This window comes from Micropterus dolomieu, linkage group LG08 (assembly GCF_021292245.1).
Source record: "Micropterus dolomieu isolate WLL.071019.BEF.003 ecotype Adirondacks linkage group LG08, ASM2129224v1, whole genome shotgun sequence".
NCBI classification, from domain to species: domain Eukaryota; kingdom Metazoa; phylum Chordata; class Actinopteri; order Centrarchiformes; family Centrarchidae; genus Micropterus; species Micropterus dolomieu.
Genome location: NC_060157.1, coordinates 13093165 through 13114471, shown reverse-complemented (window position 1 = coordinate 13114471; position 21307 = coordinate 13093165). Strand labels below are relative to the sequence as shown.

General features: G+C 42.5%; 2 protein-coding genes and 1 long non-coding RNA gene across 5 annotated transcripts in view; 1 reads left to right on the top strand and 2 right to left on the bottom strand.

The window, feature by feature from the left end:
* qars1 (glutaminyl-tRNA synthetase 1) overlaps nt 1–1718 on the bottom strand; it is an 18597-nt gene extending 16879 nt beyond the window's left edge. The window contains exon 1 of one of the 2 annotated variants that reach the window (XM_046055544.1): nt 1600–1718. The gene's annotated coding sequence lies outside the window, so the exon portion shown is untranslated. Of the gene's footprint in view, nt 1–1407; nt 1562–1599 lie in introns of those variants that run through there. The other variant, XM_046055543.1, reaches the window with a different exon arrangement.
* Nucleotides 1093–16538, top strand: LOC123974697 (proline-rich transmembrane protein 3). 2 transcript variants are annotated; one of them, XM_046055541.1, is made up of 5 exons: nt 2028–2102; nt 2211–2324; nt 8528–9427; nt 9536–9853; nt 12319–16538. In XM_046055541.1, exons 3-5 carry the CDS (start codon nt 8584–8586, stop codon nt 14331–14333), a joined length of 3177 nt encoding a protein of 1058 aa, XP_045911497.1. In that variant the 5' UTR covers nt 2028–2102; nt 2211–2324; nt 8528–8583; the 3' UTR covers nt 14334–16538. The 2 variants fall into 2 exon arrangements, with proteins under 2 accessions (XP_045911496.1, XP_045911497.1); XM_046055540.1 differs by lacking the exons at nt 2028–2102; nt 2211–2324 and adding an exon at nt 1093–1413.
* LOC123974710 overlaps nt 15963–21307 on the bottom strand; it is an 8145-nt gene continuing 2800 nt past the window's right edge. The window contains exons 2-4 of the long non-coding RNA XR_006825912.1: nt 20386–20445; nt 16853–16964; nt 15963–16421 (exon numbers count right to left, since the gene is read on the bottom strand). This is a non-coding gene — a long non-coding RNA (uncharacterized LOC123974710). The remainder of the gene's footprint in view (nt 16422–16852; nt 16965–20385; nt 20446–21307) is intronic.

The window sequence follows — 21307 nt, the reverse complement described above, 5'->3', positions numbered from 1 at the left end:
GAACCATTGTTTTAAACAATGCCTTGTTCAACATTCAAGACAAGAGTAGAGGGCACCTATGCTACGGGAAAGACTTCTGGGAATGGGGATTACAGTAATCATATTACGGCAGATACATAACTGGATAACAATCAATTCATATGATAAATACTGCAAGATTAGAGGTGCATGTACACACACACACACACACACACAAAATGCCTAAATGTGCTAAAAATATGAATAACACGACATCTCTTGCAAAGATTTGACACAAACATCCATTCCATCCATTTTATCGTTTATCCCCAACCTATAGAATATTAGTCATAATCCATGTGCAGCGTTTACTATCTTGAAGTGTCCCGTTCTTCCTGTCCAAACCCGTCAGTGTCTCCCCTGCTGGCTCAGTAGTAATGTAATGGCATTAGGGCAATCCTCTGAGCTGCACAGGTTATTTCGGGACTGTACAGTGAGGAGGACAATCTAATGAGTGGCACACACTTAAGAGAGAAATAATGATACACAGTGAGATTGTTCCAAGTTGAGAGAATAGTATTAGCATTTGGGCTCAATCAGGCCAGACCTGCAGCCTCAACATGCCCAAACTAGAGCGTTGTGCTTGTGAAACATCGAGACTATAGGGGGTGAAGGGTAGGTACAGGCACTGAGCCAAGGTGCATCATGAGGAAACAGTATCATCGTGGCTCAGGCTGGCTCGCTTCCCTCTACAAACCCTGGTTGGAGGGCAGGAGAGGAGAGGGAGCTAGAGTTTCGTGCAGGGCTCTGTTCCCAGCTTATTGTCCTCGCCGCTGCTGCACCACACAGCCAGAAGCGTCCTCCTCATGACACTCCTCTCTCTGCCAATACCAGGCCACTTTAACAAGCCAGTTTGGAGCATAACGAGCTTATTTTCGGCTAAAATATGAGGGAGGTAAAAAAAAAAAAAACTGAACCTAGATAGTGGCGCTGCACGCTGTGTGGTGATGTCAGTGCTGGTGTAGTCATATTTCCACTGGGTAGCCTACTGTCTCTGAACAGGCTCAGGTGACAAGGTGCTCAGTCTGAAACTGCGTGCCGGACTGCTGTTGCGTAACGTGCCCGGCGGTAGGTTGGCGGGTAGCAGGCAGTCGTGTTTATCCGCTTGTTAAAAAAAATGAGAGGGAGGGAGCGATGTGGAGAGAGATAGAGCAGTTGGAGGGGGCGTACATCTCCTTACAAGCTCATGGCTAGAGAGCTGGCAGTGGTAACTACAAGGCTGCTGAACGCAACCTCTCTGTGTGTCGATAGGAAGAGGGCAGTTTCCACAGGCAGTTGTATCCAGCGGCTAAGCGGAGAACCTGGACTAACGTTACTCTTTGCCTTTGGCTAAGCCGGCAATTCATTGTGCTGCCGCAGAAGACGCCATAGGAGAGGAGGCACACGTACCTGCAGGTATGTTTGTTGTTATCGGATGGACTTGTGATAACAGTTGTGGAGTGGCTGCTATGCGGCAGTGGTCCACGCGTGACGTTGCCTCTAGCTATAGCCTACCTGTGCCACCGGTCATTGGTTCAGGTTTACAGGCTATTCTCATTCAGGCTACTCATATTCATTGTCGTACTTTTACTCTTTTTCTACCTTTTCTTGGTTTCCTGCATGGTTCGTATGCTGTGTAACGTTACGTTGTCACTGGCAATTTGAACGGTTTTTGCCCGTTGATGCCTTCGCGGAGTCTTCCTGCCGGTAACGTAGTAACGCCCTTAACGTACTCCTCTCCGTGGCCAACGGTGCATAACGTCAGGTTTCGATTGTTTATATAAAAAATAGCTTTGAATCGTTCCCTCTTGGCTATTGGCTGGATCCCAAAACTACCCTAGACATTTACGGTGGCAAAGTTTACACGGACACTTTATAGCGAACGATACTTGCCAATTACGGTGGTGTAACGTTAACGTAACGTAGTACATATATCCACCTTTAAATGCAAATATGCTCTGTTTACGCATTTTACGTAAAGGTGTGCCCGTTGGTTCTGTAACCATATCATTAGTAGGCCTAATACCTTTAAAATAATAGTACGTTAGTTTGTGTGGCACATGTAGACCACTTCGCCATCCATGCGACTCAACCAGGAAAGTGAGGTGAAAAAATGGGTGCGCTTTGGTAAAACTGCAACATGTGGGGCACTATTTATCCATTTGGCCTCTGCTTGCAGGTGTGTAATGTGTTGTATCTGTGTGTTTACGCAGTATATTTACAACCTCAACATGTAGGGACAAGGGCTGCAGTACATAGAGGATCTGGATTCACCTGTTCTGGATTCACCATGTTCCAATGCATGCACGCATCAGAGAGGCAGGCGGGTGGGTCAATACGCGTCTCCCTGAGAGCAAACAGGAGAGCTTCTGAATGTATCCAACTCAGATTCATAAGAAAAACAGCACACCCCGTTCCACTGACAAGAGAAAAAAGCCCTATTCAATTTTACAGCAGCTCAAAAGAGATTTATTGGCTGCTTTGATAGTGTCTTCACAGAGAAGCGAGGGTTTAAAAGAGTGAAAGGGTGCAACAGGACAGAAGATGATCCATGACTGCATGCCTCTGTATATATAGCCTATAAATGGCTTACATTAATGACGATCTTGTAAAAAAAGTTATCATTCATCCATATTTTAGGCCAGAAGCTTTTAAACTGGCAGTATGGTTAAATAATACCATCCATTTAACAGCAGACATAACATACTTCCCAGAAGTCCAGAACTGTCAGATAAGTGGAAAATAAAACATAAATCAAGACATCAGTATAACAGTGAAGCACAAAACCACTAAGCACTAGACATGATCTCTTCTTAAGCTATTTTATGGCGCTGGATCTTTTTGGCTGTGGCAGATAGACCAAATAGTCCAGAAAATGTTGTAAGTTGTAAACATGCACTAAGGATATCTAAGCACAGCATAATACTTTATTTTTATATACATACAATGTTTGCAAATTCATGTGATTGCTACACAAGACACCACTAAACACAGCAGTGATTTTATTGCCTCCAGCTGTAACAAAGTGAGAGTTTGGGGTGAAGTGGAGCTGTGGTTAACTCCCTGTAGCAGGCAAGCAGTTATGCCTGTAATCTATTTTACTGAAAGTGTTTTGTGGCTTGACATGGTTTAGCAGCTGTCTCAATTAGTTACCAGACTTACTATCTCTCAGGGTGTGTTTTCTGGGAGTGTGATTGGATATTCTCAAACCATATTATCACTGAATCCATGTAGACAATGTAAGCTCTATGGTAAACTTTCTTTCCATTGTCACCTGGCTTATGTCAATATTCGTGGCCTGTGTTTTACCCCTGAGTGTAGCGGCCTGTGTCTGTCAAGATGTGTGTGTGGTAGAGTCACAATGCAGTTAAAGTGCCTCACCCCTTTTACGGTTGACCTTCAGCCTTTGATTTGAAGGCGGAACATCAGTCAAAGATGATGCTCAGCACTTTTAAGCTGGACATCCTCTTCAACCGGGGATCAAACGCATCCACGATTGGTTCGAGAGTCCCCTCTCTTCATATAGCATGACCTCGCTGTGTGGTCGGTCGCTCTCCACAGGAGCTTTGACCCCCCCGCGCCCCCCCGCCCCCCCGCCCAGGCAGTACACTGCCGTGAGAGAGGCATCTTCAACAGGCTTTGGTTTGTCTTAAAAGCTAAATGGACAGCTTGAGTCTAAGTTCTTGCCTGGAAAACATCCTGGAGAATCTATAATGCATGTCTTCACCTCATTCTCCCGATATATTAATCAGCATCATTTAAACTGAATTGTCAAGGGCCTGTTTTATTAAATTATTTGTATATGGTAGCTATAATTTACATAAACAGGAGAATATTGAGGGAGCTGTCTGCAATCTATATGTTATTTCAAGTGTGGAATTTTTAACGGTCAAACCAGCGACCACCCCCACTACGCACATACCAAGTTGACCACACATACTCCCGCTCCCATTCCCCCCCCACCTCTCGATTTCTCTCTCTGTCTCACGTACACACAAATTCACATACGTACACTGCTCCACAGTCTCACCTCTCCCTCTACATAGCGAAGTACAAACAAGTTATACATCTGTATGGCAAGTAGTACTTAACTGCTGTGTTGGATTGAGGAACCGTTGCAGTGCAGGGCCAAAGTGACACACAGCTCTCTGCTGGTCCATTCCAGTCTCTTTCTTTTTCTCTCTGTTCATCTTTACTATTCCTCTGTCCTTGCTTTATGTCTGTCCATTCTTGCTGTCACTGCAGAAACCGTCTTACAGGACCTCTCTTGCCTTGTAATCTAATTGTTGCTGTCAATTTCTTGTCTGTTTTTTAAAGATTTGTATCTTTTCTTATTATCCTCTGTCCCACTCATGTTCATCCCGTTCATCTATAAACAAGCTTTTCCTCTTGGCGGAGATCCTCTTTGCTTGAGTGACTTTGACTGTTCTTGGAGCCACCTTGACATTGGAGACAACTCGGGTATTGGAGACTCAGTCACAGAAATGACCTTGTCTCATGCAATGACACATATTCACACATATACTGATGGAAATGGGGCTGCATCATTTCTAGCCATGCTAGCAGCACTGGCAATGTCGGTTGATCCACCACTTTGGTCCAGACTGAGATAACACAACACCTTTTGGATGGAATGCCATGACATTTTTACAGGCATTCCTGGTCCCCAGAGGATGAATCTTAATGATTTTGCTGATGTCCTAACTTTTCCTCTAGCGCCACAATGAGGTCAACATTTGTGGTTATGAGTGAAATTTTGCAACAACTGGTGGATGGACTGGACTGATTTGGTACAGGCATTCACGTCTCCCTCAGGATGAATTTAGCAACTTTGGTGATCCTCTGACTTTTCATCTAACGCCATAATCAGGAATACATTTATTTTGTCTGGCACTTTGGTTTATGGCCAAATACCTGCAATAGAAATGGCACTTCCTTAAGCCTCAGCTGTACTTTGGGTTTAGTGCTAATTAGCGAATGTTAGCATTCTAATATGCTAAACTAATATGGTGAACATGGTTAATATTACCCACTAAACATAAGAATGTTAGCATTGTCATTGTGAGCATGCTAGTGTGTGCTAGCTGTTTTTCTACAAAATCAGTAATTTAATTATTATTAGTTATTTGCCTTTAAATACAATCTAGAATGAGATAAATTGAGATTTCAATGAGTGATCAAAGAATAAGTGAACAAGATTACAAATCTAGCCTGACATTCAATGCTATCTTTCAGTACTTGACTGTTTTCCGTACCCAATGCTTAGTACACATATCGGTCATTACAAAAAAATACTGAGGTTTGATACCCAGCCCTGATGGAGACAAGTGTACATTAGACCAGTCTTTGTTGAAAAGACACAGATCCTTCTGTCCACAAATAGTCTCATGTCTGCCCTTGGAAATATTCACTCAAATGAATGGAAATTTTGCTCTGCCAGACTGCCTGGAATCTGCCAGAAAAGAGAGAACATTTGCAAAGAAGAGGGAGATTCTCCAATCTCCCCACCCCCGCCTCCCCACGTTCAGTATGGACATTAGGTAGCCATATTAGTTCAGTATTAGTGTAGACATGACATCACTATTGCGATTACGATTAACTGATTAGCAACAGCTGCGGCTGTACTGACTCATGTTATTGTGTAACCAGCAGGTCTATATACTGTGGGCAAGGAGTTTACAGTAATCTTCAGATTGTTGCTTGCTGCTGTACTATTAGGATATTACCCGTGGGCATTTCCTGCTCTGCATAAAGAACATATTGTGTAAGAGAGAGTGACGACATCTATACAACATTCACATGCAAACCCCACTGCAAATGAAATACAGAGTGATGTGTCCCTCAGCCCCAAGGGGTTGAACATGATAAAAATACTCTTGACTGACCCATGTACCCATCTGCCTTCTCCCTGTGGACAGTCACAGAGGGACGTGATGTCTGAGTGTGGCTGTATTTTACTCATTGTTGAAGGAGATGTAGTATACAAGGATGTGCTATGGTGGGCTGAGAGCATGAACGTTTATATTCAAGCCAAACACCAAACCAGCTGATTACACTGATCTGGCCTTTGTAGGGTTCGGTTAGAAACGAAATCCAACAACACACATGGTGTCCTGTTCCAGGCCTGTAATTCAGACTGCTTAGAGGAGCTGCCAATCAGCCTAAATGTGCTCCATTTGTATTAGCTCAATGGAAACATCTAGCCAAAGTGTCTAAATGTAGGCAATAAAAACACTTTGTGGGGAACACTGCTGTGTGTGTGTGGCTGTGTGTTTGTGCTTATGACCCATGTGTGGAGAGAACATTAATGCTGACAGTTTCCAATACAGCAGCAGAGTGTTTCTCTCCTCTCACTGAAGCTTATTTGGCCAAAGGCCTTTTGATCGTCATTAATCTCCACTACCTACCTTCATACACATATGAACATAAACATAGGCTGACGCATTGCTGTAGTACTTTGGATCAAGATAGTGGTGTGTTTACTAAAAGACATTTCTCAATAGTCAGGTTGTTTATCTCTGGCTGCCAGAGACTGCGCACCTGCCTGTTAACCTCAGAGGAAAGGTGAAGCAGGCTCAGTTTCTATGCATGCCTTCCTGGACAAACTGTCATATCTGTGCTCCGACCATAACAAAACTGTTAATCCTGAAACACGGTTTCCACATGATTTTTTCTCAGATATTCTGCTTCTTACTTTTCAGTTGTCAGTTTCTATCAACTAGCCTCTACATCCTCCAAATACAGCCCTCACCACTTCTCTCAGTCTTAATTTTGATCACAGAATCCCTTTCATTTCTCGCCCCCTCCCTTCACCATACCCTCCACTGTCAACTTCATTACCATCACCATACCGCCTCCACCTTCTCCACCCTTCCATCTATGTCTTTCCCCTCCGCCTATGCTTTCTGTGAGTGTACTTGTCGTTCTTATCGCTGCATTCTTATATCCACCTTATCTCCCTCTCTTCAGTGCCCTCTTATCAACCTTCACCTAGAAACATACTGTTGGACTGTGTTGAAGTGACTGAAGCAGGGGGACAAGAGGAAAAGAAAAAAAGGGGAAAAACAGGGATTAATCAGAGGTTGGACTGGCCAACAGCCTACTAGACTGAGTGCAGAAGAGGTGGATGAGACAGGAAGGAAAATAAACATTGAGGCTACTGTGAGTGGGTGGAGATGGAGATATACTACCACTTCTATCACTGGACTATGGTTTCTCTTCAGCGGCTCTTGTGTAACACTACTAACACTTTGTAAGCAGGGAAACAAAACATTGGTGAATAGAAGCTCAAAGGCAAGCTGAGATTGTATGTCTTGTGCACTGGTGGACATTTTCTCACATACCTGCAGTATGCATACCTGCAGTATGACTTCCCGCTTGGTGACTGACCCCTTGTACACACACACATACTTAAACACATTTTTTCCATCCATATGCTCACACAGATTACTCACATCGTAAGTGTGTTCATGTGTACAAAATGCACATGCCAACCCTGCTGTGCAGCTGCAGCAATCTCTAGACATTGCAGCTGTGAATGGGCCCTAGATGAGTCATAAGCAGCAGAATGAATTCTCCCATAGGCACTGATTTCTATTTTCTGTGCATTTCCTCCTAATGTTTCAGCTAAAGTTTCAGTATGATCCTGACTGCACCCCTAGGGTTATCTCCCGCTGTGAGTCATAGGTAGAGACTATAGTGTGAACAAGGGAGGTTTATGTAAGGCTCAAATAGTAAAAGAAAAGGCATGTTTTTTGATAAGATGTGCATGTTGAGGGGATGCGCCTGGCAGCTGTTTAGCTAGACGACTCGGAGGATTGTGTAATCCTCCAGGGCCTGGGGGTCTCTCCGTGTCACTTGGCTCTCTGAGCTTCACCACACTCGGTGTTACAGCTGTCAGCTCTTGGCATCCATGACTCAAACAGAACTAGCAGAAACAGGAGTAGAGTCCCGCTGCTTGGAACAAAAAAACCCAAAAGACTTTGGAGGAGAAAGAAACTGATATTTATCCAAAGAACATTTTATGGCAGAGTTATTTAGGAAAAACGTTAATGTGTCCATCTGCCACTGAATGAAACCATCTGTGACTCCTTTTGGGTTTTTTTTTTGGTTTTGATCATCTTGATGGTGCAACTTGTTATATAACTTACAAGCTGAAGTCTTGTGTGTGTTGGCATATGTGCCATGCATTCGGAAACCATACACTTTACCACACCTTATGTGTCTGCGGGTGTCATGCTGCTAAAACATTGTGGGAATTTTATTGACCTGCCCTCGGAATCAGGACAGCAAGGCTACGACTCGCACTCCCCAAATTAGACATCATCATAGATTTACATTATTTCATGAATTTAATTAGTTATGGACCATTGCTGCTAAGTAAACAAGCATTCTGCAATTGAATCTGAGCGGCACCTACAGTATGAGGCTTCTCAGTGTTTAAACACCCACAGTGCTTTATGCGTTTGTGCCTGTGTACTTTGTTTTGTTTCATGAAATGTAAAAATTACCGTTTTTTCTCTGTCAACAGAAGCACATAGGAAGGATGGTGTGACACACTGACAAGATAGCCAGAGGGACCAGTCAATGCTCACCACTCAGAGGCAGACCATGGCTCCCATGTCTCTCCTTTTCTTGGGCTTCCTCCTCTCCCTCCTCCATCCTTCAGATGCCCAGACCATCATTGGCTCCTCCCCCTCCTTCTCTCATCTGGACCTGCCTGTTAATTCATCACCTAAACCAACGAAGCAGATTGATAGATTCTGGCCTTCTTTGCCTCCCAGAGGGCGCAGTGATGTGCCTATCAGAGCCACAATCCGGGACAGACTGACAACTACGAATGCAGTGCAACAGGGGCAAAGAATGTCCCGTCCTACTGCACAGTCCACTCCTTCTTTTATATCTTCCCTTTCTGCACAGAACCTTAGCAACGGGCCAGTTTTACCTCATCCTACTGCCTCCAGGCCCAGGACTGACACAGCAAGTTTAGCATTCATCAGGGCTTCTGTAAACAGAGATGCCACTACAAAAGGCTCAACTCCACCTCCGCCCAATTTGGCCTCCACTGCTGTCGCTGAGTCTGCAGGTAATAGGCCAGTGACAGCAGTAAATCCAGAAGAGGTGTCTTTCAAAGAGGCAGAGGATTATGATTTGCAGGGGTTGGGATCAGGTAATATTCCAAAAGTGACACTTGTGATGGAAGATTCACCTGTTCCTCTGCAAACGGTTGGTGATGAAATGGCGCAGTATTGGCCACAAGCACAGACCGCGATATCTAGAATTTCTGATCTAAAAACGCCACCACCGGACAGCCAGACTGTGAAGCCTCACCTGTTTGCGCTTACAACAGCCAGTAAAATCTCTTTGACGCCACAGACTGAGACAAGAGCCACACTTTTCCCTGTCGTCACACAGGCGCCACCTCTGACAGGTGAGAAATCAAATAAGTTAGAATGAAAGCTCCATGAATGTAGGGTGCTGTTGAATACAAAATTTTTACACTGTGTACAAATGTGTCTTTTTCACCATTTTCTTTTAGGTGAACTGGCATCAAACACTCCTTCCGTTGTGCACAGAGTTGTTCCAAAGCAGGGCTCTGCTGCTGTGACATTACCCCAACCGACAACTACCACCACTGTTGATAAAGAGTCGTACACTGCTGGACAACCAGTTCCTGCCCAAAGCAGTTCGCTTTCCAACACCAAGACACAGCAACAGACAACCACATCTACTACTACTATGCTTACTACTACACAGGGAGCTGTGAGCACATCTTCCAAAACAACAAATTCACTCAACAAAACAGCATATCTAGGAAGAAATACAGCTAGTCCAACTCTGCAATCATCAAGGACAGGTAATAAAGGAGGGTCTTGTGCTCTGTATTTCACTCATTTTAGAGTGTGCTTTATCCTTTGATAATTTAAAATAGAATTATTTGTGCAGCTGGGACTTTTTTACTGAAAGAATCTGGAAAAGGCTTCAAAGGAGGGAAAAAGCAGACACTTTTCCATGGAAAGTGGGGTGGTAATGTGTGGGGGTAGACAAAGCGAGTATGAGCAGGAGGTGAGAGGCAGGATTGAAGAGGGGGCGGGGAGAATTGCAGCCAAGCAGAGAGATAGACAAGAGGAAAGTAGGGTCTGAAAAAGAGTCTGTTGGGAATACAGATGAGAGAGTAGATGGGCTGGGTGAAAGTGTGGTTGAAGAAAGGTACAGGCATAGAAAAGCAGGGAGTGGGGATGGTAATGAAAGCCAGATGCACAGAGAAAGGGATGTAGGGTGGGGAGCTGAAAAAAAAAAGGAAAAGGAAAAGCATGACACATGGGACACATGAGCCAGTCTCTAAGATACCAGGGAACAACATCTGAATGACTTTTCAGACTCATGTTCCATGAGCACATTTAAAGTCGTCAAGTAGGTTCCTGGGCAGGTCATTGAAAGTTTTAACGGCCAATGTGTACTGCATGTATATATCTGTCCACATTTGGTATCTGGGTGATTAACATATGATTATGCGTCCTATGAGATGGAACAGGATGTTTGTTTTTTAGTTCACTGCAACATGTGGACAGAAAAAGCAGTGTTAGCAGTCCTGTATGTGTGTGATTGTGTGTTAAAGCGAAAACTCAAGGGTAGGGGTAAGTGTATCCAGCTGTGTAATGTGATCAGCACATCTGGAATGTGTCTGGATCTTGCTCCTGTAAGAAGAAAAAAAAGTTTGAGGGAAGGAAGTAAAACATACCTTTATATAAATAAAGAAGTGTGTCTGATCTGTGGGCAGCGTTCGCCTATGTGAGTATGAAAGTGAAACGTGTCTGTGTGTGTCTGACAGGAGGGACGGAGTGAGGGAGAGAGCCAGGAAGTCAAACACATGTTGGAGTGAGGCATTAGTCAGTGTGTCAGCTTTATGGGTGTCTTCTACAGGGTGAGGACGGACTTTAAGGCCTCTGTAGCGTTTTACCACCGATCATGTTGTTCCTCCATCCATCAAGTTTTAATGGTGTGCGTGTTAAACAAGTCCTTATAGATAGATACCCTTTAGCTACAACTGTTTCTTGGTTTCTCATCGGTCAGTCATTTTATTTGATGTTTGTTGTCATACTATAAAATACTTTAAGTAGTATTATTCACATCATTTCCTGGTGCTCCCTCATTTTTTGTATGTTATGTGTTTTTGCGCTGTGCTTAATCTTTTATAGTCGAGTAGTTCACAAAGCACTCTGTGATGAATGGCCCCATGATTATAATGCTGTTGGGTGTTTCCGGGGCAGGAGGATCAGGTGGAGTGCCTTGAACAAACAGAAGTATGTGTGCGCATGAGAAAATGAAAGAGAGCGAGAGTGACAGAGGGATAATGAGATGCCACATTGTCATGGTGTTGGCTTGTCCTATGAGGTAGTTATATATTGTTTAATACTGAACATTTGAACAGAGAGTTTTCCTGGATGCATTGTGACACTGTTTGGTGTTACGTAATGTAGATGTTCTTGTGAATTACATAATCTAATCCAATTAAGCCACACAATTACTACGCAGTTATGTTCTGCTCAGCCTAATGTCTTATATATTTATAAATATAATATGGATGATGTGGTGGCATGGCATCCAAATTATCATACGATTTGTGCAGGTTATAATTGATATTTCACTTGTATTAAGTAAACATCTTTCAGCTCCATTTTAACTCCAATAGATGATTAAACTGTGGCTTGTAAACATTCTCCTCTCCCTGTATGTTGGTATTAACTGATGTATTGTGCCTTGTTTTTGGATGGATTTTTACATGCGCAGTTCCCTTTGATTATATACTGTACATGATGTGGGATCTGTACATTTCTGCTTGCTCAAAGGGGCTCTGTCTGTCTGTGGTTTAGGTCTGTCATTTCCATACTAAGCCATGATTTGGGATACAGTGTTACAGCTGATGGGTAGCAACACACTTATCGGATACTCGCAGAGAGGAAAGAGAAAAAGGAATGGAAGCAAAGTAGGATATTGAAACGAGAGATGTTATCAAGACTGTACAAGTCGGCTAATTTGATTAGACCTTGTGTTCATATTTATATTATATATAGAGACCTGGGACAATGTGTCTGTGCCGATCTGATTAAATTACAACAAAGAACTGAAGAGGGCCAGATGGTTCTGGCTCATGACTTTGGTGATCTACACCCCCCTAGTGGCTCTAAAATAGTATTTCATGTACTCTGATACTATTGGTCTGCTTTAAAGACAAATGGAATTTAGGAAGAATTTCACTATTATATATGGTTCCATAAATTCAAAAATCTGAAAACCACAACTCTGTTTCTCTTTTTCTAGGGACCTCTTCCTTCCTTACCACTGGAGTTGTACCTGTCACCCGAACAAGGTTAAGCCCCACATATAAGGCTGGTATTGTTCAGAGGAACCGCTCCATTCTCCTAGGACATCCTCACCAAGCCCCCCACTCTACTTTTTATCCAGCCCCCTCTCCCAGCGCCAGTCCCTCCGCTAATGGCACACTTCTCTACTGGGGTGACCTGAGCCGGACGCTGGCTTTTGCCTGGGAGCTGCATGTCTACGGCTCAGCGAGCCTCTTCCTCCTCCTGTTTGCTGGAGCTGCTCTCGGCCTCACCCTATCCCCTGGTACAAACTGTCCTCATCGGGGGGCTCTTGCACTCGCCAATGCGCTATTGTTTGTGGCTGGAGGCCTTAGGGCGGCTCTCTTTTTAATTGACCCCTATGGCACACGGAAATTCCTCCCTCGCCCCGCCGTTATGGCCCTCTACAACTTGCCTCTACACCTGCTGGTGTGGACACAGGCTGCCCTGGCTCTGCTGGCATTGAGGGTGGCAGGAGTAAGTGTATTACCTCCAACTTTGGAGCGTCCCCCTCTGGTGGCTGTGTTGGCTGTGTTGCAGTGTACCCTGCTGCTGGCAGCTGATCTGCTTTCCCCAGCCCTGTCCCCTGTGGTGCCTGTTACCCTACAGGTCCTGTCCCTGTGCTGGGGCCTGGCTCTCTGTCTGGGCTTCCTCTGCTATGTCCTTCCACGTATACGGTGCCCTCCCATTCCTCACCCTGGAGTCCCTGAAGAGTCCGGGAGGAAGGCTTGGATAGGGAGTAGGAGGACAGGGGTGATCTTGGGGAGAGTGCTGGCAGTGTGTGCAGTTCTGGGGGCACTGTGCTGTGGGCTCCATGTCCATGCCACCTTATGGCTCTATGGACTGCTAGGGAGCTGGACGAGCTTCAACTGGGGATGGTGGGTAGTGCACTTCTGGGCTCGGCTCCTGGAGCTGGCCTGGGGGTTCTCCCTCCTACTCCTTGGTTCCTGGGTATTCTGGAGGCCTCGGAGTTGCCGGGGAAGGGAGGAGGCTGGACAAGATGGCAGAGCAGCAGGTGACCTGCCGTCCCCTGGCCAATCTGTAGGCTCCACTCAAAGACATACCTGCTGGTCGAAGATAGTCCAGAGCCTGAGGGGGAAGCCCTGTAGAAAGTCTGACAGTAATGGGGTGGGAGGAGGAGGAGGACCAGGGGAGGTGCCTAACAACTGGGCTGGCCAGGTGCGTCCTGGAGCTGACATCAGCAACAGTCTGATCAGAAACCAGAACCATGAGCAGGCCACTGCTCAGCCACGTTGCGTCAAAGACAGCAACAGGGGACGCAACCATAGGGGCCACTCTGCAGAACGTGGCATATCTGACGGCTCCACAGGCTCCCTGCTGAGACTGCAGGCGCTGGGCCGGCCTCCACAGCGCTCAGTGAGTGGCAGTCTGGATCAGGATAGGGACACTTCCCTTTCTCTTTATGAGTTTGATCTGAGGCCCCCATCTCCCATTGACCTGACCCGCAGCATTGACGAGGCTCTGCACAGGGAGCACCTGCTCACAGGAGGGAGCTTGTTTCATCCTTTGAACCCGACCTCACAGTCCCCCTCCCCAGGCTCAGGGGTCAGCCAGGGGCCCTGGCTCCGCAGGAACAGTGATCCTCAGCTGCTTTCTGAGAGCAGCGATGCCCCAACAGAGTCTTCCATGCCACTGGGGGGCAGCGTTCTCAGCAGTGTGCCTAGCAGGCAGGTGACTGCTCCCCCCACGCCCTCCCACCAAGGTCACCGGTGGGCAGGAAACACAGCAGGAAGTGTTCCTTCATCAGTGTCCTGCCCTGTGTCACTTCGTCCCTCCAGAACGTCAACAGGGCAACTCGGGGAGGATGGCGTTGACGATACACGGCCGTTTATCACCCCGGACTCAGAGAGGGTGAGGGGGAGGGGCGGGAAGCCAGTGGGGTCACGGAGTTACCTGGAGGTCAGCAGACATGACGACACTGCCAGTGTCAGCAGTGAAATTATTGATTTATGAACTAAAACTCGGACATGAGGACCAATGGCCGCACACATCAAACACCCATTTTACAAAGACTTATTGTGAAAGTTGTATCATTGAACTGCCTAAAAACTATTTTTAGAAGAGGGAAAATGATATCACCTAGCTGGAACAGATATGGTATACTTTTTTACTCTGGGAGTAAAACTAGGAGTTCCAGCACAGATAAACAACACAGCACACTCATAACTCTTCCCATCTCTTTTTCACACATACATAATCTTCCTCTCTTTCTTGTCCTGTTTCTCTCTCTCTCTCTCTCCACACACACACACACACACACACACACACACCTGCATAACACTGGTAAAACTTCAAGTAAATTGGGACTATACATACATTTCAATAAGTCCTAAGAATGGCTCTTTAGCAGGTGCCTGCTTGCGATTGGGGTTGAAATTAAATCCATAAAATAGATAATCAACTTCCTGTCTGTGAACAGCACCACTGAGAGTTTCAATACATTTGAAAGGTAGAAGGCAAATGTGTGTCTAAGCGTCTATGTCCCATTTCTATTGTTTCTGTGAAAAAAAAGTCTGCATATCAACAATTGTGAATGTTATTGCTTTCATAGAGTTTATTTGCTGTCTTCCATATTTCAATTTGCTTTGTGGTGTAAAGATGTGCCATACATAACCTTGGTTGGTTCTGTGCTATTTTTATGGTTCCATAAACCCATAATTTGGGTTAACTCTCTATAGCGTCTTACCACCAGTATCATAGTGACTCAGCTAGGGATTACTTCTTCTGAGCTCTTAACATGCTTCTGTTGTCCAGTCTGCCTTGTATGTTAATGTGAAGCTGGTTACACTAAGAGGCAGGCAGTAAACAACAGCCAGAAACATGCAAACACATGCTTACAAGTGAAAGTGTTGCTGAGGCTTTTAACTGTAGCTGAAGTTGTCAGACTTCAAAATGAGATTCAGGCTTTCACCTGTGAGGTTAATGCATTTCATCTTGTTATTTTGCTTCAGGACAGAGCTTTTTCAATTAATAAATATGTACAATTTAAGTCTCTGACTGCATTTTTACAGAAATAAGAATATTAAACATAATCATGATCCTATCAGTTGCATTGAATCAATTCAGACTGTTTGATATGTTAACTATTAAAAGGCTACACAGCTTTGCAGGGCTGCACCCCACAAGACTGGCTTGGCATGAACCTCAGATCTCTTATACTAGACGTAACTCAATAACAGAGCACTTAACTATAAGCCTGAGCACTAGATTGAAGTATTTTAATACTCAAGAGGAAACTATCTTTCAAATATATGATGTATAAGCAACAATGTAGATACTGTTATTTTTGATGTTCATGAATAAAGGTGTATTTGAAACATAGCTGTAGTTGTTACTGTGAAAGACAATCTATCTAAAGTGGTATTTCTTATGTGTCTGAGCTGTGCAGACAGTTATGCTATTTTGACATCAGATTGTGGCCTCTTGAGGACATGCAGAGCTGTGACAGTAGATACTTGACCGCAGAGGTTATGTCAAGGACTTCCTGGGCTGTGCTCAGGATTGTAATGATGCAGGTTTTGCGTGATGAATAACTAACGGCCAAGGTCGGCAGGATTTTGATTTATTTTTTTATTTGTCATTATATTATGATAAAGGTATTGGAAAGAAACAGACAAAGCACTTCACATAGAACCATATTTAGTCAACTTGAGTTAACTTGAATATGTTTGGTGATCCTGAAAATAGCCCCGTGGCCCTCTGCTCTGTCTTACATTTTTCCACTATGGATCATTTCAGAATAAAATGTAATTTATGCCTCTGTTCCTGGTGAGAGCCAGTCCATGACTTCTTTTCCGGTTACCTCAGGGTCACTAGCAGTACCTCCCAGTGATGTGAGATGCTTGACTTGTTTAGTATTTCCAGTACAATGGCCTTGTGTTGTTGTATACATTCCAATGAAACCGTAAGATTTGACTGTATCAGTACTCGCTGTTACCTCTTGTATTCATGACCAGGGTGGCACCTCCAGCACCCGCAGTGTTGTCCCCTCTGCAAAGCAGTACGTGCCATAGAAAATACAATCAATGTGCCCCCTCCAATCTGTAGTGCAGGAGTACAGTGTTAGATTAATTTGTTTCTTTTGCTCACTAACTTTTGTTCTTGTAATTCTTGCTGCATTTCATGTCTGGATTCAAATAAAAACAAGAAAACTTCAAACAACCTTATTATTATTATTATTATTAATGTTTAAGTATTTCACACATTTTTAAGAATGTAATTAACTACATAACTGTGCAAAATTGAAAATCATTGTTTTTAATCTTCTCATAGTCTTCAAACTGTTCATTCTGTTGAACAGTGAAATGATTCTTCCAGTCATTAACTTTTCCTGGAAAAACAGCAGTAAAAAAAATAGTAGCTGTCTTTATCTCCTCTGTTTTCTTTTTAAGTCTCCAACATATACAGGCAAACATATCTAACCTTTGCACATGGAAGGAAATACTTTAAAATCAAATTACTGAAACCATTACTGTTGTTGTTCTTCATGTTGTCAAACTGAACTTCTGTCACTAGTTTCTTCAGCTCTGGGGAGGAAGACAGTGCCCGGAACGAGCACAGCAGTCTGCTCACCTCAATTAGGCCCTATAGAACAAATAAAGGATGTAAGAAGTAGTCTGTTTCTTCACCTACCAGCCTCTCGCATGTTTGCACCAGGAACCAAACACCACTGTGAGATAACAGAAAGACAAATCACAGGTGATAAAAGAATATTTCATCTATTACATATTTGCTTTTAGTTTCTAACTCGCTTTTTCCCTCCATGAATCTCTGGAGGAACCTGCTCCAGTCTCCAGGCTCTGGCTGGGCCATGTTCATGGGATCAAAGCAGAATTAAAGAGACCACAATGTCCTTGGCATTGGCAGTCCATATACAGTAGATGATCTGCAACCAGACAGAAATCAAAGGAAAATGCTGCCAAACCATGGGTGTAGCCTATTTCGTCTTCGGACTTCCATTTAAAATGTGTGGGTTTTATCACTGACTTGAATTGGCACTATATAACTAAAATGCAATTGAATTTAGACAATTCTTTCATAGAGAGGGACTGAGTCTAGATGTTTGGGTGACAACTGACTAAAATTCAGAAGGTCCAGTGGGACACAGACACGTTTCCTTGGAAATTCAAGGAAGATGTTATACAGTTGCTTAATAGCAGTTTGCTATAGTAGCAAACACATACTAGCACACAACTTCCAAACAAACGTCTTATAATGAAAAAAATCTCACACCAAAACTACTACTACTACTGCTTGTAGTTCCTCATGTTAAATTTAAGGTGAGAATCTTTCCCTCTTCAACAGTGTGAAAACAACACCTACGCCATTCTGTACAGTAGAGGTTAAATATCCAAGTGAAGTAACAATAAGCCCAACACATTTTTGAATGGAGGGGGGCTGTAAAGTGGAACCCCTTCATTGCTGTTCACAAATAGAGAATTGGCAGTCCACATACACACTGTAAACCCGAATTAGTTCAGAGTACTAAAAATATTTGTGGAAACTGATTACCTCAAACTTTATAAGTAGTGGTAATAATATTTTTGACTAAACCTTAACTTAAATACATTTAAACAAACATTTATTCACTGATGCTTATTAAATAATTAAAATCCACTTATTCTTTATTTAATAAATGTTACTGTGCACAACTTATATTCTGAGGGAAATCTACAAAAAAAATTTTTTTATTGTGCTAGACTCAAATACTAATGGAAACTCACTCAACAAAATTACTACTAGTAAACTTAAAATTTACAAAATGCCCATTTTCAGATAGTAGTCCTGAAAAATACTCCATTATTATAATTCAAGTTCTCTTTATTAGTATCATCTTCTCACAATATCTTCCGTCATTTCTACATTTAACAGACACAAAATAAGGCACATCTTGCATAAAGCTGGAGTAATTGACTGCTTGATCAAATAATTAACCAGCAACCATTTTGATAATCAGTTTGTTTTCATTCTTTTATGCAGTAATGTTGAACATTCTCTATTTCCAGATTCTTAATGAGATTTTTTGGTGTTAAGTGATAATAATTTGAATCTCTTGAGCGAAATTAAAATGACCTTTTACTGCTTACTTTACTGTGTTTTGTGGAAAAAGCGATTATATCAGCAGCATTTTTACTTAAATAATATAAAAGGGAGCTTTAAATGTGTAGTTTTAAAGATAGCTGATAAAGATTGTTTAAGATAAGAAGTCCCACACTATACAAATTTTAAGTCAGGTAGACAAGGTAATGGAACAATAGGTTGCACTTCCCCATAGCTAAAGAATAAATCCGTTTTATACCCGTGGTACAATCCGAAAGACTTGTGGCAATAACACGAAAGCTGCGTGTTGGTCTTTGTAGTCGTAATTTTGATTCTGTGGATCGTGAATTGTTGCTGAACAAACTTAGGGATGCTGGTTTCTGTCCTATTGCTGTTAAATGGTTTAGAAACTATTTTGTAGATCGGACTCTGTGTGTCCATGCAGAATGCCACAAATCTGAGTTTCTTGAGATATTTAAAGGGGTCCCTCAGGGGTCTATTTCGGGACCTATTCTGTTCTCTATTTTTATAAATGATTTAGGTAAGGACGTTCAAGGAACAATATTGCTGATGACACTGTCATGTATACACATGCTCCTTCCATAGCACACTGCATTTCAGTCATTATAAACTGCTCTGCTCAATTTAAAATTGGTTTTAAATCCTCAGAAAACGAAGTTCATGGTCTTTTCAAAAGCTCGCCTACAGTTGCTTGATGATCTTAGCATTTTTACGTCTGATGGTAAATCCATTGAAAGGGTACCCACGCACAAGTACTTATATATGGATAGACAACAAACTTAATGTACATATTGCTAATCTAGTTAGGAAGCTCAATGTGAAGATTAGCTTTTATTTTAGATTAAATCTAGCTTTACTTTCAATGCCAAAAAAAAAAAAAAAAAAAAAACACTTGTGGAAGCTAGTTTTGTCTGTGATTGATTATGGTGACATATACAGGTGCTGGTCATATAATTAGAATATCATCAAAAAGTTGATTTATTTCAGTAATTCCATTCAAAAAGTGAAACTTGGATATTATATACATTCATTACACACAGACTGGTATATTTCAAATGTTTATATCATTTAATTGTGAAAACTGCATTTTCATACTATGCACCCTGGGAATGGAATAATTTGCAAAAAGATCTTAAACTAGAAACGTTTACATCAATTGATAAATTTAAGAGCATCATATGGAATGTGGTGAAGGAGACATGTGGTTGTTTTTCTTGAGAGGCCATTGTGTTTGAATAGATGTTTTTTTTTGTTTTGTTTTTGTGAATTTTGTCATGATTGTATGTAGCATTTTAATATGTTGTGTTTATGTATGGCTGCTACCTTGGCCAGGTCTCTCTTGTAAAAGAGATTTTTTATCTCAATGAGGGGTCAGACTGGAAGCTGAGCAGGAAGCCAACAAAACGTCTTTTAGTTCAATTTATAGAAAGTAACGAGCAGCTGTATTTTATTCCAGCCTGCCTGTCCAGCTGAGAGAAAAGAAGTGTTCAGCTCCATCCTGAACACAGACTGAAGATCCTTGGGGTACCATATTTTGGTCACACATAGTGACTTGTCAATCAAAAGGTAGCCCCTAGCTTAAAAGAAAGCTAGCACTACATGCTCATCTGTGCCCCTCACACACTTATAGCATATTTTCTTATTTTTTCCAAGCCTGTCTTGATACAACACAAAATGTTAAGAGTTACTGGTGGCTGTTATGATTCCTTCTGTCTATACTGACTACCGTAAAACTTTGAATAATATCCCGGGCTTTCATTTGCTAAAATCACTGAATTGACCCTGCCTTTATTTGGGACAGGCGTCCATATGGGACAGGCCTTTAATTGTTTTTGCATAAAACCGAAGCTACTATGAAACACCTTATTTATATCAAACAGAATAATACTTATGTAAAAATGATCAAATAATATCAAATACAGTACAGTACAGTAATACATCTTACCGAAATGTCTTTGTAGCTCGAGGAAAATCAGCGCTTAGGTAGACACTTGAGAGGACAGATCTATTAAAACAGATTACAACAGATATAAGTTAAGTATAAACATATTAAATACTTATCATACAAACATAATAATTACACAGTTACAACTGATCTGACTTAAATCTCCCAACTTTCATATCATATTTAAACTATATCAGTGAAACTAGGCTCTATATTGTTCCACATTATGAATGATTTTACTTTTTGAGGAACCATACATCTTACTACAAACACTGCGGTCAGAAACCGCTTGTTAACTTACAGTGAGGAAAATAAGTATTTGAACACCCTGCTATTTTGCAAGTTCTCCCACTTAGAAATCATGGAGGGGTCTGAAATTCTCATCGTAGGTGCATGTCCACTGTGAGAGACATAATCTAAAAAAGAAAAATCCAGAAATCACAATGTATGATTTTTTAACCATTTATTTGTATGATACAGCTGCAAATAAGTATTTGAACACCTCAGAAAATCAATGTTAATATTTGGTACAGTAGCCTTTGTTTGCAATTACAGAGGTCAAACATTTCTTGTAGTTTTTCACCAGGTTTGCACACACTGCAGGAGGGATTTTGGCCCACTCCTCCACACAGATCTTCTCTAGATCAGTCAGGTTTCTGGGCTGTCGCTGAGAAACACAGAGTTTGAGCTCCCTCCAAAGATTATCTATTGGGTTTAGGTCTGGAGACTGGCTAGGCCACGCCAGAGCCTTGATATGCTTCTTACAGAGCCACTCCTTGGTTATCCTGGCTGTGTGCTTCGGGTCATTGTCATGTTGGAAGACCATGCATGATTTCAAACCATGACGTCTTAGTGTATTACCAACAGTAACCTTGAAAACGGTGGTCCCAGCTCTTTTCAGGTCATTGACCAGCTCCTCCCG